The sequence below is a fragment of the Phragmites australis genome, chromosome 24, assembly GCF_958298935.1.
Source record: "Phragmites australis chromosome 24, lpPhrAust1.1, whole genome shotgun sequence".
Lineage (NCBI taxonomy): Eukaryota > Viridiplantae > Streptophyta > Magnoliopsida > Poales > Poaceae > Phragmites > Phragmites australis.
The window spans coordinates 4,256,335-4,272,369 of record NC_084944.1 but is presented as its reverse complement, the minus strand read 5'-3'; the positions used below and the strand labels follow the sequence as shown (position 1 = coordinate 4,272,369).

General features: G+C 42.7%; 2 protein-coding genes across 3 annotated transcripts; one reads left to right on the top strand and one right to left on the bottom strand.

Annotated features, from left to right (window-relative positions):
* Nucleotides 1–1,824: 1,824 nt before the first annotated feature.
* LOC133907314 (uncharacterized) lies at nucleotides 1,825–7,639 on the top strand. The gene is made up of 12 exons (XM_062349331.1): nucleotides 1,825–2,296; nucleotides 2,390–2,474; nucleotides 3,059–3,189; nucleotides 3,279–3,381; nucleotides 3,525–3,539; nucleotides 4,117–4,262; nucleotides 4,457–4,652; nucleotides 4,810–4,884; nucleotides 5,983–6,099; nucleotides 6,742–6,786; nucleotides 7,200–7,298; nucleotides 7,426–7,639. The coding sequence occupies exons 1-12, from the start codon at nucleotides 1,938–1,940 to the stop codon at nucleotides 7,444–7,446; spliced, it is 1,392 nt and encodes a 463-aa protein (XP_062205315.1). The 5' UTR covers nucleotides 1,825–1,937; the 3' UTR covers nucleotides 7,447–7,639.
* A 798-nt stretch (nucleotides 7,640–8,437) lies between these two features.
* On the bottom strand, nucleotides 8,438–12,056 carry LOC133907525 (microtubule-associated protein RP/EB family member 1C-like). Of its 2 annotated transcripts, XM_062349578.1 has the most exons (7): nucleotides 11,850–12,056; nucleotides 11,494–11,649; nucleotides 10,857–10,963; nucleotides 10,461–10,686; nucleotides 10,254–10,367; nucleotides 8,741–8,982; nucleotides 8,438–8,704 (listed from the first exon to the last, which is right to left on the bottom strand). In XM_062349578.1, exons 1-7 carry the CDS (start codon nucleotides 11,958–11,960, stop codon nucleotides 8,644–8,646), a joined length of 1,017 nt encoding a protein of 338 aa, XP_062205562.1. In that variant the 5' UTR covers nucleotides 11,961–12,056; the 3' UTR covers nucleotides 8,438–8,643. The 2 variants fall into 2 exon arrangements, with proteins under 2 accessions (XP_062205562.1, XP_062205563.1); XM_062349579.1 differs by having other exon boundaries at nucleotides 8,438–8,982.
* Nucleotides 12,057–16,035: the final 3,979 nt, after the last annotated feature.

Genomic DNA, 16,035 nt, shown 5'->3' with positions numbered 1-16,035 from the left:
TCCCCAACACCACCCTCTGTGTTTGCCCTGCCGGACATGCCTCCCCGATGGTGCTCGGGAAAGCTCGGCCTTGAGGAAGCACTCCACCTGTTCGGCGAATTGCTCCCGAGGGCCACGGGCCGCTCTGTTTACGCCATCAACAAAGCTCCTCACTACCGTCTCTCGTGCTCCGGTCACCTCGGAAAGAGATCCTCTCTCATAACTGCACAGAGTAACGTCGTCGCTAACACGTGGGTCTCAGTAGGTTCCATGTGCTAGCCACGGCGTCACCCCGTGCAAATGATAAAAAGGGTAGCTTTCTCTTCTCTCCAACCATCGTTCCCCTTCAGGCTCCATAGAACGATCCACACTGACGGCCTCTACCCTGTATACCAATGTCCGTAGAAAAAAAAAAAAACAGCTGGTCAACCAAGCAATACCGAACCACAACTGGATCTAGAGTCAAGGACAAATTACTACACAAAAAGAGCTCAATGAACTAGTGCTATTAAGGGAAAAACCTGCAAGATTTCTTGCTGCATCCAAACAACCCGGACACATTCACCCAGCGATAGACGCCAAATGACGAATACACTAAAAAACCGCTTACAACATACAGTTCACAGGAGCAATCAAAATATACAACATGAGGCTTCTACAAGATAAGATTTTAACTGCCGACAATCTTGCGCGTAGAGGTTGGCCACGTTATCAAACATGCAAGTTGTGCGGACAGGCCGACGAAACATTCGGCTTCGTCAGCTTTTTCTTACCGTGATCAAACTACTCGTAAGGTAATAAGTGAAAAATCTGTGCCAGTGATTTAAGAATGATCGAAATTTTACTTTCCAAGCACGTCTGTAAGGGCATGAAGATGCTATATGCTCATGGTTAAATACTTAATGAAAAAGAGTGTTAAACAACTGCTTAAAATTATATTTTCTAAAGCAAACAAAGGCTACATGTGTTTAAATATATTTAACTATCTTGTTAGCATTAATATAAACAGTGATGTTTAAATAAATATTATATTCTCCATCTAAACACATGTACTACTGCATTTGAGAATTCCACAAGCGCATACTCTAAACACTCAATTGCATATGATCTTATAGATACGGCAAACAATTCGCTATCACTATTTTTACCCAAAGTCGAGAAAACGCGCTCTCTAGCAGATACGGCAAACACGTCGCCATCGATTCGGACCATTCCGCATTCTTCAGCTGTTGTGCGCGTGGGTGGGAGGAGAGAGAAGGCAACAAGTTGCCAAATACATAAAATTTCATTCATTCTCTCCTCTTTTATAAATTTATAAGTAAACTTCTGAAGCTTCTAAAATCATATTTTTTTTTTGCTACTAGAATAAATAAACCCATTTTAACTAGCTCTAACTAAAAATCTCTTATAAATTTTAAATAAAAATTCCTTAAATTTGACTGTTTTTTATTTCCCTTGAATTTTTAGAGTTTAAATTTATTTCTCAAAAAGCAGAAAAAATTCATGAATATTCATCTAAACTAATGTACTAATTTAAAAAATTATTGGTAACCCTAAATTACATGGGAAATTTTAGTGTTTAGTGTGTGCTGCTACTGCTTGCACCGTAACCGTTGAAATTATAGTCGTTGTAAAAAAAACCGTTAACAATAAATTAGGTACGAATAAAATATAGGTACATTAGATATGAAGGGTAAGATTTGACTAATCTATTAGAGTGTGTAGAAATATGAATTTTTTTTATATAATAGATAGCTAAATAAAAATATAAAAAAATAAATTTAACTAGTCTATTAAAGATGCTCTTAATTCCAAAAGTTCCCATCAGGCTGCCCATTTGAAGAGGAGCGAATCGGAGCCGTCCCTTAGATTACTACTGCGGGCGGAGCTCGTCTGCCGCGAGCGCGCAGACAAGCGAACCGAAGCCGCGTCCAGATCTCTCTCCCCCGTCTCCGGCGATGGCGTCGCCCTACGCCGGCGCGCAGCCGGCGTCTCCGGCTGCGGCGGCCGGTGGGACGGCGGTGCAGCAGCAGAACCACTCGCTGGCGTTCCGCGTGATGCGGCTGTCCCGCCCCTCGCTCCAGCCCGATCCGGCCGCGCTGCTCCGCTTCGACCCGCGCGATGTCTTCCTCCCGGAGAACGCGCTCACCGGCCCCGACCCGTCCGGGGCCGCCGACTTCCTCCACCGCCTCCTCCACCCCTCAGACTCCGCCTCAGCCGTCCCTGGGGACTTCACCTTCCGCGACCGCTTCCTCCTCCGCGACCCCGCCGACGCCCTCGCGCTGCCGGGCCTCCTCGTCCTCCCCCAGTCCTTCGGGTTCGCTTCTCCCTCCCAAATCCGGATTCCAGAGGGTTATGTGCTGCTCTAGGTGCGGCGATCACTGATGTTGGTGTGCTTGTGTGTGGCTAGCGCGATCTATTTGGGCGAGACCTTCTGCAGCTACATCAGTATCAACAACAGCTCCAGCTTCGAAGCCAGGGACGTCGTCATCAAGGTGATCAATCCGTCGGACCCTCTTGTCATTTCACGAATTTAGCGATGCATTTGAACTCTTGGATCATTTCTGGCAAATCGATAAAATTTGGGTGAAGTTTATGTTGGTGTTAATTGCCAGTACAATGGGTTAGACTGCTAGGTTAATGCATTTGTTCTAGTGTCAGAGTCTCGGATATGAGTGGTTCGACTGAGGCTTATTCTGCTGATAGATTGGTAGAATCATCTGATGGCTTGATGGAAACCTAAATATTAATGTAAATCCATGCTCTTCCTCTTATGATCAAGATCCCTTTTGCAGCATATCTCATGATGTTTAGTTTTACAATATTACTTTATGTTATTTGTGAATGCTTGTTAACTGTAAAGGCCTTTTGATGATAACTTGTGTATCTTTTCACAGTAAAATCATTTACATTGATATAATCATCACATCAAGTTCCTTGATGTCTTCGTATTCATAATGTGTTTCTCAGTATGATAGACTAATTTTTTTGTATCCGCTGTTTTTAAATGTTCAATGTTGGATGCATTTACTGCTTCTTATTCCAACATAAAGTTTGACTGGTACTTTACTTACACTAGGCGGAAATACAAACCGAGAGACAGAGAATACTTCTTCTGGATACATCGAAGTCCCCTGTTGAGTCGATTAGATCAGGGGGTAGATATGATTTCATTGTGGAGCATGATGTCAAAGAACTAGGAGCACATACGTATATTCCTTTTCATTTTACATGTATGTTGGTTTCTTTGCTGAAAGCAATCCTTGTCGTTGATTTGCTCATGTGGTGATTGAATCCAGGCTTGTATGTACTGCTTTATATAATGACGGTGATGGAGAGCGTAAATATCTTCCCCAGTTCTTTAAGTTCACTGTTTCAAACCCATTATCTGTTAGAACAAAGGTAACTAGTTCTCCCACTTTTTCTGTATGTCCAATTTACATTCTGTATATCGCTCTCTATCACAAGCTCATGGTTGATAGAACAAGCAGACTCAAATTATACAAAAGCCATATCAATAATTTGTGTTCTCCTTTTTTTTTCAGGTTCGCACCATCAAGGTAGGTTACTTCTTGTTTTGCAATTGTAAACAACAGTTGTAAGTCCTTCGATTAATTGTAGATGCCTTCTTTAGAAATATGCACAGGTATATGTTGTCGACGGGCGAGGTCTCTGGTTCAAGTCCAGGATGGCCCAGCTGCGCCAGGGAAAAGAATAGAAGCATTACAAATTGACAATAGAACTCTCAAAAACAAAACATGACTGACAATTAAATGAATAATTTTTTATATTCAATCTGGACCCTTGTGCTTTGTAGCATCAACTAACAGTTCTGCCTTTATCTTAATATTTACCGCAATTTTTCTTCAGTGCTTCATGCCATTCCATTCCTTGTGTTCTGTAATCAGTTCTTGCACATGTTTCTCGCCGACTTTAATTCCTTAACAAATGCAGAAGCCTCACATTTCACTTTTAGTTTATCTTTATTCTGTTTCAGAAAATTATTATATTCAAGAGGCTGAATGTATTTCCTTTTTAAAAACATTAGCGTGTACTGTTTGTTGTTTATTCCCTTGTTGCCCACTTGTTAATTCACCATGGCATTCTCAACTCTATATAGTCTGTCCATGTTGACAGGACATTACATATCTGGAAGCCTGCATAGAGAACCATACAAAATCTAATCTTTACATGGATCAAGTTGATTTTGAACCTTCCCAACAATGGAGAGCTACAAGTTTGGAAGCTGATGAACATCCCTCAACTGTGAAGTCTGCAATAGGGTGATTCAAGCTCTTAAAAACTAGATTTGTTTAGGGGGGGAAACAGTTTGGTTATGCAAGCATGTTGACTGGCACATATGTTCTAACAAAGCTATTAATATACTGGCATTATTTTTGTTTCAGTTTTATTATGTCCATGAAAATGGATGCTTGACTAAGCCAAATCTCTGATTTGGGTTCCATTTTTCATGTAGGGACCTCTGCAAACAACCGATCCTCATCAGAGCTGGGGGAGGAATATACAATTACCTTTATCAGCTCAGATCATCATCCGATGAGTCTGGTCAGACTAGGTCAGAGGGAAGCACTATACTTGGTAAATTTCAGATAACATGGCGCACAAATCTGGGTGAAGCAGGCCGCTTGCAAACTCAAAACATTCATAGCACTGTTAGTAAAGTTCCTGCTTCTGGTTTAAACTATTTTATGTTATATGTTGAGCTTTACTTATTGTTAGTTGCAGTGACATTGAGCCTAATTTATTCTCCTTTTGCTCCCTTCTTATTGAATTGCTTCCATTACATTCTTACGACTTTCTTTGTGACAGCCCACTGCAAGCAAAGATGTTGATCTTCGAGCTGTGAAAGTTCCACCTGTCATATATGTGGAAAAACCATTTCTGGTAAAATCTTGATTGACATTTCTTCTAACGTGGTGCACACTTGAGTCCTGGATAGTGGATAGACATCTAATACAGTTATTTCATGCACGATAAAATTTACTTTGACAACGATTTATTTACTTGGGAAAGGGGGGGGGGGGGGGGTGCTGTTTAATTTCAGATTTAGAGTTCTGTGATGAACTAAATTGAAAACACACTCTTTTGTTGTCTCCTTTTATCTAGTGTTTTCAAGAAAGTATTAGAGAGGTCAATGATGCCTGAAGTTTTTTTTTTCTGGTCCCTCTGTTTGTTCTATTGTAGGCTCTTAGATTGTCCTGCTCCTCTTTATGAAATTGAGACGAGCTGAATCTGCTTTCTCATTATATCTTGCATAGTTGCAACTATTAAACTATACCATATTTTACCTTCCAGAAGGCAAGCCATGAAGCAGGCTCTCTAGATTTCCTTTCCTGTATCATTTTGCCCCTTTTAACTCTTTCCACTTTTATGTTTCCTCATATTCTTTTCTTCCCTTTTCCTTTTCATTAGCACATATTTGTTAATCTGTCTATGTTTCACATTGAACTTGTTCACCTCATGGTGCCATAGAGCCAGGCCTTCTGTTTTTGTCTTTTGTCTGGATGACACCCCCAGTTATCTGCTTTCTCAAGTCTTTCCTTACCAGTTACCAACAGCCTCAACTTTGAAAACTCATGGCTAAACTGAAGTATTGTCAGGAGTGTAGTGGAGGGTATTTATTGCTTAGGCATGGTTGCTTTTTATTGTATTAGAAAACAGTATCTGAAAGCTTGTAACTTGCCCTTGTTCATTACTGTTGTCTTGTTGAATCAACTAGGAGTTTATGATGGTTTGATCTGTATGGCAACCAAGAATGATTACTGTAGATGCACGCATTCTTTAGTCTTGATAGTTTCATACTTTCAGTGGGATTCGAAGGAACTTGAAATAGTCCCCTTCTTTTGCATTTCCATCACTTGTCTATCAATATGCATGAAGTGCATTTGTGTTCAATGTAGTCAGTGCATTATTTTTCATACGCATTAATGATGATTCTTCATATTGCTACCGCTGTTGTCTAATGTACACTAATGTTGTCAGGTCAATCTGTGTGTTACAAACCAAACGGACAAAACTGTTGGCCCTTTTGAAGTATTTCTAGCCCCAAGCATGTCTGGTGAAGAGAGAATTGTTCTAGTCAATGGATTACAGAAAATGGTTAGCTCCTTCACTTGCATATTATTTTACGTTTATCGTCGTGCAACAATAGACTAGGTGTAAATAGACGAATCGATATTTGAACCGAGTATTTCATTAGAACATACTTCTGGGTGGGGTATTCCAAGTTCTAACATCTGCTTAAACAATTGTCCTGTTTGCGATTGACACTCTACTTAATTTGGGCATTTATTAAAAACAGTTCCCATTATTTAGTTGTGCTAGTGTAAGCTGTAACATTGATATGGGTAATAGGTTTCTTATTTAAGAAAGTAGGAAGTTTGACAGAGGATTTCTATTGGAATTCTTGCTTTGCACTACTGATATGTCTTTCCGGCTCAGTGAAAGTTCATCTTGTGGATAGGGTGTAGTGCTGTACATAGTAGGTGTACCTTGTTAAATGTCAATAATAGCTTGTTTCCCCCACCCTGATAATAGTTAATTTATATTATCAAACTTGTTTCCTCTCAAGTTGTTCTTCAATGAACAAATAATCAACACCAAGAAAATCATTATATTGGAGTACACTACCAGGTTGGTTGCAGCTATTATCTTGAATGGGGCCTTTTCCTCCCTCTTTTCTAACAAACATAATGCTGTTAGCATGTTTGGTTATTATTTATGCTGTAACTGTGTGCGCAGGTTTTGCCATTGGTGGAGGCTTTTGAGTCCATCAAATTTGATCTGGTGAGGAAATTGTCTGGATCTGTAACTTAAGTTCTGTTCATATCTTGGCTTTTCACAAATCAAATGCCTACAATACTTCAATCGTTCCAGTAATAGAGTGATAGTCTGAAAAGTGATGGTATATATAGATTAATTAGGTACTTATTGTAGTTCAGAAGTCGAGAGCTTTTTAGAAATGAGAAATCAACACTGCTCTCATGTTACACAACTTAATATAATAGTATTACTTTTGCAAAGAAGCAATGCTTGAAGTGAAAGCATACCATCAAACTCAGTAGTTTGTTAATTATCCTTGTTATTGTTGCATGTCACCTCGTCTGACCACAGAAGCCTATAAGTGAGGCAAGGTTGTGTATCGTTTTATATTTACTGCGATTAAGCGTAGTGACTATTTTTGGAATGCCCTTGTGCAGAGCATGGTAGCCACCCAGCTAGGCGTGCAAAAGATTTCCGGAATTACCATGTATGCCGTGCAGGAAAAGAAGTACTACGAACCTTTACCCGACATAGAGGTAAAGTCAGCATTTCACCAAATCGTGTTTGTCAATGTGAAGTCGTCCTCGTTCTTTTTCTTCCCTTTCATGAAGCTGGCTGCAGCAAACCCTTCTGCGTGGTTGCTTACATGCTTCTGCCTTGCAGATTTTTGTTGATGCAGAATAGAAGGCCACATGACGAGCTGAACAATATATGCCTTTCTGTGTTTTCCTTACCATGGCCAGAGATACATAACCTACGTTGTCCCGCTGATGTAATATTGCTTTTATTACACAACTAATACATCTGATTGTAATTAAATACATATTTATCAAATAGATTCTATTGAATGCGATGTGAGAACTGGGTTGGTTTTCTTGATCCGTCAGGATTTTGCTTGTACTCTACAAACATCGAACTGCTCCCTGCACTGCATGAAGAGAGAAGTTTAGGGTGTGATGGCTTGTCTGGATCGTATATATAGGCTGAGCGAAGTCATTTGTTGAAAAGTAGAGTGTTTGGCTGTGTCTGTCTAGATAGACTGAGCTGAGTTTTTGTTTGGTTGACTCAATCGAGGCCGTATAAACGGATGTAGGAGTTGAGACTGTGAGTGGTTACATGTATGGAGATGATTTTATGAGAATTCGCTTGAATGAGCGGATATAGGAGTTTATATTCATTGAACCAGGTTGGGGAAGGAAGCAATCAGACCCTTATAGCATGTGCATCCATTGATGCTAGCAAGAGCCAAGAAAATAAGTTAGCATGAGGCTGAGAGATGTCTGTGTGGCTGCAAGACTACTCCCAGTTGAAGTATCATAGACATTAAATACTATGTCATATATCCCTGCTTGCTGACTTGGCGTAGAATTAATGAGGAAAGAGAAGAAAGTGGTATCTTATGTAAGAAATTTAACTCATTGAAAACTGAACTATACAAGTGACCCTGAGTTACGAACACACGTAACAATCAATTGCTTTGAGAGACCTAAGAAACAACCTACCATACAATGTATTAGGAGAGTTGTATCTTCCATAGTTTCACGTGACATGACAACTTTTGAAACTGTGATGCGATACAAAGGATTGGAAGTAGTCTAAGGCTTATGTTTGCTACTAGTGCATTTTCCTTTGAATGCAAATGAGCAAATTCCAAACAGCCACAACAGCAAAATAAAAGCCGATATTTCGTAACTGGTGACATGTTACATAACCTCAGATCAACATATCATATTAATATGTAGCAGAAAGCCACAAATTCTGTGGCAGATAACTAGTGAAGGCAGGCAACCTTGCAAAAGAGCACACGGCATTACACCACCATACAACCGACGAAACCACAAACCAATCCAACATAGACTCTAATTTCCATGTCCGTAAAGCTCAGGTCATAACAGCAATGACAGCAGCCCCACTCTGTTCCACCCTGCAGCAACCACAGTCCCTTCAAGTGAAACTCGTCAGAGGGGATCCACAGAGCTGCACGTCCGAGATGTCAGAGAGCCTGGGCCTCGAGCTCGATGCTGCCATCTCAAACTCCCCCAGGTCCGAGATGCTCTTCCTCTTGTGTGCCGCCTCTTGCTTCGGCCTCTCCTCGGATGCCTCCAGGATGGGGCTCAGCGTCGGCTGCTGGTGGTTCTGTTGCTGCGACACCATTGCCTGAGCATCGGCATCCGCATTGTCGTCCTCCGATGCGTAGAGTATGCTGTGAATAGCATTGACCTGCAAGCACAAGATATTCAGAGACCAGCATAACATGATTCTGACAAATGCATAGAACGATGTACCATACTTGTTCAGAACAAGGTTCGCGGTAACCGAAAAACCGCGGTAACCGCGATTACCGGTCAAAAATTCAAAAAAATTCGGAGAAAATTCATTTGGCAAATTTTAAATTTTTGCGAAAAAATCATGTTTTTGCCCTCTCGGTAACCAAGCGGTTTGGGTCGGTTACCGAGCGGTTTGGCTCGGTTACCGAGCGATTTTCTCGCATTTTCGATTCGGTCGGTTACCGAGCGGTTTGGCTCGGTAACCGCTCGGTTTTCTCGATTTATCGAGCGGTTTTCTCGAATTTCAGCGCAGTTCAACAAAAAATCTAAAAAAGGGTTCAATCTTGTAAAATCAATAACTAATTCATCCGAGCTTCAAATCAAGTGAAACAAATTTTGTTGGATTCCTTGTAACATGATCTACATGATAAAAGTATTTATACTCATAAAAAAGTTCAAAATTTTCTGTGAGAAATTTTATTTGTTAAACCAAGGTAAATGCATAGTTTACTCTTTGCTAATCCAAAAATCATGAAACTAATTTTGTTAGTCTTCTTACATGATTCTATATCTTTTAAAAATATATGAACTCATGAATTAGTTATTGTAACATGCATGATTGTGTAAATGTGTTGCGACTAGATTAATTCATAACTGACCCATCACACCTTAAAAATTAGTGAAACCACTTTCATTAGCTTATTTATATTATGATTTACGTAGAAAAAATAATATTAGACATGAAAAAATTAATTACAGTAATATTCACTTTATGCTTGTGAACTTTGTAAAAATCATAGAGAATTTAATAAAACTCTAAATAAAGTGAAATCAATTTTAAAGGTTCTCTTAAAATACGTTTTATACAAGAAAAATATGTGTTTGCATGTTACACTTTTCCTTAACGTGAGTTAATAATTGAGCCGCACGCTTCAATTTTTTTCATTTTTTTCAAACTTTCTCCCTATAGAATATGATGCAAACGACATTATTTTTGAAAAAAAATTTCACAGAAGTTCTTAGAATTGTGTCTAGTTTTTTTTAAGATTTTTTTTGAATTTTTTTATTTTTTCGAATTTTTTTAATTCAAATTTCGGTTACGGAGCGGTTTTTGAAATCGGACCGGACCGGGAAGGTCGGTAACCGCGATTTTTGAGCGGTTACCGACGGTTTTTTGAACCCTGGTTCAGAACGCTTTCAACAACAGCCATTCTTGCTACTCACCGGCACGTGCTCAGTCTCAGGGCTCTGGCACAATATCTCAATGTCCCGCAGCTTGGAGAAGTAGAAATCTCTCTCCTTCTCAAGGCTATCAACCAGGAGCTTCAGCTCAGTGATCTGCAAGTAATGCCATGGCTTGAGTCCACACAGTTTTGTAAACTGGGAACAATATTAGGTGCAGACTGAGAAGAATATTAGGTGCAAGCTCACCTGTTCATCATAAGCTGGTCCTCCAGAGTTAGCAGGGGAGGGGGGCTTAGCACTCCGTTGTGGCGCATTCGTCGCCTGCCCATTCGCCCGCTTAGAGCCATGTGATGAAGCTTGAGCTCTGTGGCCAGCGGACGCAGACTTGGCCGCGGCCTGAGAGGGTACCGATGTCCTTCTGTTGGTATCTTTTCCTCCTTTGCTGCTTTCCCTTCTCTCAGAAGCATTGTAGCTGTGTGCGTCATACAGCACGACAACAAAATGCAAGTATTCAGAGAACTTCGACAAGATATTGAATGAAACGATCACAAAATAGGAATAAAGGAAACTCAATACTGGGAAACGCTCAGGGTTAAATTGACCATACTGACTACAAAAGGTAGGAATCAGATCAGTGATTACCTGCTCATGAAGCCCCCACTGACAGAATCGCAGTATCTTTTCATCCACTGCATGAACTCCAAATTGTCAAGTGGTCTTCCTTTGATGAGCTTATTGACCTCAATGTGCTGCGACAATTTGCAAAGGGATCAATAAAAAATAAGATCCTGGTAGCACTAACAGCCTGATCTAGAATGCAGAATGTTTGATTCTTCTCATCATATTCTAACGCTAGGGCACAACATAGGCATGGGAGAATTAAAGCAAACGAGTACAGCTACGTGACTTAAACAAACGCAACCTGCATTGAAATAGCAAACGAAAGAAGAAAAATTAAGATCCCAGTAGCACCAATAGCCTCTCTGAACTAGAAGTATAGTAATCTACACAGGAAACCCACCAAAATTGGCATGAATACCTAGCAAGTTATGAAAGGCCAATTCATTATTTTAACTGATAGATGATAAAATCACATAATCTAGCATCCATAGTGTTTGGACAAACTAATTCTTCTGCAGAAACTACCTCTAGTGAACAACACGAGCACAGGTCATATCACGTGACTTGAATCAACTCCCATTAGCACTGAACAATCAGAGCACACGAGTAAAGAAGAGAGAGGGGAGAGAGGGGGGAGACAGCCCAAGCCGGAACGCACCTTGGTGATCTTGAGCTTGTTAAACACGTCCTGCAGCACCTTGTAGTTCTGGATCATGTCGTACTCGTTCTTGGCGTCGAAGTTGACCTTGTGCATCGGCACCGCCCCCGGGTGCGCCGCGTCCATCAGCTGGCAGGCCACCGCGCCCGACGCCGCCTGCAGGATCACCACACCGACCAACGTTTCAGGAACTCACCTCGCACAGAACCCCTAACCCAAATAAACAGAGCAACCTCCCCGCAACTCGCAGGTCCGAGAAACCTCCGACCAGTCCACCCCAAGCGGAGACGGGGACGAACGCGAACGCGAGCGCCCCCAGATCGGGAGGAAGAAGGAACCGAGCGGGCGTTGCTTACCTCCTCGACCTTGGAGAGGCCGAGCTGCAGCGTGGTATTGATCCACGCGAGGATCTCGTTCCGCCCGACGAAGTAGGCGCCGTCCATCATGCCGATGTTGCTCGCCGCCATCGCCGGCCGCCGCTCGCGAAGAGCAGGGGGTGGTGTGGAGGCGTGGAGCGCTGCGGGGTTGGGGAAATCGGGAGGAGACGAGAGACGCCAGGAAGATTTGAGATTTCGAATTGGACGGCGCCGCCGCACGGGGCGGGGTTAAAAGGGCAGAGGAGGCTTGAGGCTTTCGCGCCGGACGATTCTGCCCTCGGTGCCGGCCCGGAGAGGTCGATCTGGACGGTTAGATTTGGGCGCGTGGCACGGATGAACGGTGGGATTCTGTCGACCGTTGAGTGAGGGGCGGGCCCCGTGTGGGCGGTCTGGTGATTTTGCTGTGAGGGGGAAGTTCGAATTTTGGGGCTACTCGCCTTGGACATGCGAGTTTTCTCTAAAGCCATATCGTACCCTTTGGTATATCATTATCTTCGTTATTAGTAGCATTATAACATCTTTATACAGTCTTCTCTTTACCGTGCTGGTCCAATAGTTATTATAGTCGTGATTGAAATTCTTTTTAAGAATGGAATTAATCTTTTTTTTTTTGCGAAGAAAGAATGGAATTAATCTGATATGTGAAAAGCATTAGATTTTGAATTTTACCAGTAGCTTTTGCTCTAGTGATTTTGATGTGATGACTCTCTCTCCTTGTGCGTGTTTTGATCGTTATTTTCCTCCCGTTGTGATGCACGAAGAAAGGGGGACGAGGATATGTTTTTAGTACACTGTACACAACGTTTGGGAAAATAAAAACTCGCAGTTCCATTTTTTGTCGGTAGCTCTTGCTGTGTTTTCTGCTGCTTTTTTTCAAATGGTTTTCACGTGGGCTCGGCCGAATATTCTCACGCAAATGTGAAATTTGGTAAGGATACCAAACACTAATCGGAGAAGATTAGTACTGACTGGGTAAAAAGTGGTGGTCTGGTAAAAAAGTGGTGGTCTGCCAAAGAGGACGCATGGGCCTAAGCGGGCCTGCGGTGCAGCGGCCCGTTATCCTCCCACCGTTGGGAGCGGACGGTATTCGCTGCTCTGTGAAGCCAGCCTCACGCATTGCCCGCCACTCTAGGTACTGGGGCGCCAAGGCCTTCGCCGAAACGCCCACAGCACACTACCCAACTTGGAACGGGCGGGCCGCAGAATGCAACCGCGGGTCCAGACCCAGGCGCCACACGAGGCATCCACACCACCTTAATGCCCCCGCTAGGGTGACAAGCCATCGCTACTCGGCTCGGCGAGACCGTGGGCGAGGACTGGGTAGTTAAGGTGGTTGGGATCTGTGCTAATTGGCGAGGTGGTACTAAACAACACAGGGGTGGCAGCTTGTTCCTTCTGGTAGTGTGGAATGCAGGTGGGCTTTAGAATTTGGGCTGTAACATGGTATTCACGCATTAACATGGTTATAAAAAGATAAGAATCTCTCTTAACGAAAATCTTCTCGATAATTTTGTAAAGGTCCATTTAAATATCCAGAAAAATGCTGTTAGTTGAATCAGAATCGAAACATCTGCAGCGCGTGCGACGCTTCCGCTAGCTGCGGGGCTGGAGCAGGCGGCCTCGGCAGGTGCGTGCCCGACGCCGGAGCTCGGAAGCGCCGCGGACACGGGTGGTGGCTGGCCTACCGCCGACGTGTCCTCGTGACGTGAAATCTGTTTGCTGGTGCGCACGACGGCATGGCGCGCGGCGGCGGTGTTGTCTTGTACAGCAGACGCCTCACCGCCTACTAGCTTAGTAGCTTGTGCAGTGTACAGCTCTGTTCAGACGCTGACAAATACTTCGCTGTCGAGTGTTGCTGCCTTGCTGGTAAATCGTAGACGATCGAGCGGATAACGCTGGAAAAAGTTAAGTAATCCCCAAGGCGTCGTGAGCAGACAGAGACAGGGATTTCACTAATCTTGTCTAATAAGTAATCTAATTACTAATTGCTCTCATCAATTGCGTGACCAAGCATGCATGCGGTGCCATCACTGGCCTGACATGTGTTATCTAGAAGCCTAATTCTCACTTAATAACATAATCACTAGCCCTCGAGTTGAACACCTATGTCAGCAGAAGCATGAACACGTATCCAAGCCAAACATCGTCATAGAGGCTTGTAGTTCCGTTAGGGAAGAGCTAGCCTCGACATGATACTGTTTGTATTGACGATGTACAGTGTAGACCAGCGGTGAAGACGGTGTGGTGTGGTCATTGGCGAGGGTGGTGTCGATGTTAGGATGACGATGACCTTTGCAATGATTCAGCGTCCTTATGATCAGTGCTAGGGTTTAGGTATATCAAGATGACAGTTAGCCTCACGAGGTGAACTTAACCCGCGAGGCCTCGACGTCCCTTTTTATTTTGATGCTGGTTAACCTAGACCGCAACCAACTAGTAGTTACTTCCCATCATGACGTGTGGTTGCTCCTCACACCTTGCTTAACTAAAGTCTCGATTTCAGTTAGGATCTTTAGGAGCCGAGATCAACACCAACTTTATCATCTAGAGTGCCGGACCCCGACAGATAGGTTGAAGCACGCGATGTGCGTGCCGATACGATCGGCCACAACCATCTTTGTTCGGCAATGATGCCCAACCATGGCTGCTTTTTTTGAGACAAGGGTTTCCCCAGTTTTTATTGAAAACCAAAAAGTAGTCTTATACAGACGCAAAGATAGGAAACAAAAATCGGAAAAAAAGGAACAATCAGCTGGGGACACCAGCTAACGAAAGTATCACAGAGTTTACAACTATTATGACATATATATACACTCGTAGCTCACCCTTGAGCACTCAACAACCAACTCAACAATAATTCCACAATAGACTAAATCTCCACCATATCAGTGAGAGGCACTGAGTTAACATCAAATGACTTGATCCCATACAGAAGATGTGACACTATAGTTTCCAAGGTGAACTTTTCATCAGGATTGAGCAGAAACTTTCAACTCTGCAAGAATGAGATCCTAGAGAATAGAATATCAATTGGAGAAGCATGGAATTTCTGTTCAATTGCTATTTTATTGCGTGTCCTCCAAATAGCCCACTCTAAACTTGCAAAAAGAAACAAACCCAAATTGCACAATTTTTTAAACTTCATATTGAGCCAATCCAACAAATCACCCATAGATTTTGGCTGACTCATGCACCCAAAGCACTCAATCAGACAACACCAGGTAAAATGGGCTAAATAGCAAGTAAACAATATATGGTTTGAAGTTTCAAGTCCCCCACATAGACAATATTTCTCACAACTCTTCCACCTCTTATTTTCATATTAGCTGCTGATTACAGTTTATTGTTGGTAGCTTAAAAAAATCTTAATTTTAAGTGATAGTTCGCTGTCACAGATCATTTCAGCGCCCTTGCTAACCACCTCTCAAAGTTAATAAGTTTATACAAAGATACGGTGATATATTTTTCAGATTTGTCCAATATCTATAGCATTTTATCCCCTCTCTCGTTAAGATGTATTTTCTACCGCTGTTCATATAGTATTTGCAACCATGGCTGCTTTCTCTCTAGCCTGCCCCCTTGGCAGTAGGCTCGAGATGGATCGATGGCAGGATGAGGAAAGATTCGGTTATTTTCTCCCGCGACATAGCGAAGCACACCAACCACCGCGTCCACTCCGCAGGCGACGCATGCATGTCGTACACACAGTGGGTACGTGTGCCATCCATATCTCGAGGCTTTCGGATGTACTACCTCTCGTAAGTGCCATCACCTCTCTCCTGTCGCGTTCTATGTGACTGTGAGCATGCAGCAGGGAGCAGCTGTCACTCACCAAAGCGGCACCGCCAGCTTTGGGAGGCCGTCAGGCCGGGATACCACCACGTTCGCGATCTGGACCGTTCCATGATCTTTCCGTCCCCTGCTACCAAGCCGATCGAGTAGCTGACATCTAAGTGTAGCAACACTATTGTAAAAGAAATGGGTGTATTTATCGCAGCAAATACTATAAGACTTTAAAAAAGGATTATCATGAGATCTTTATCCGCGCTATGCATCTTTGATTCAACGGTCTGCGCGTGTGTCTGCCTACACAGTAAAAGACACGTGTTAGGCACAAACACAGGTCTATACATGAGACTCGGTCTTATAAAATTTGCTTCTGAAT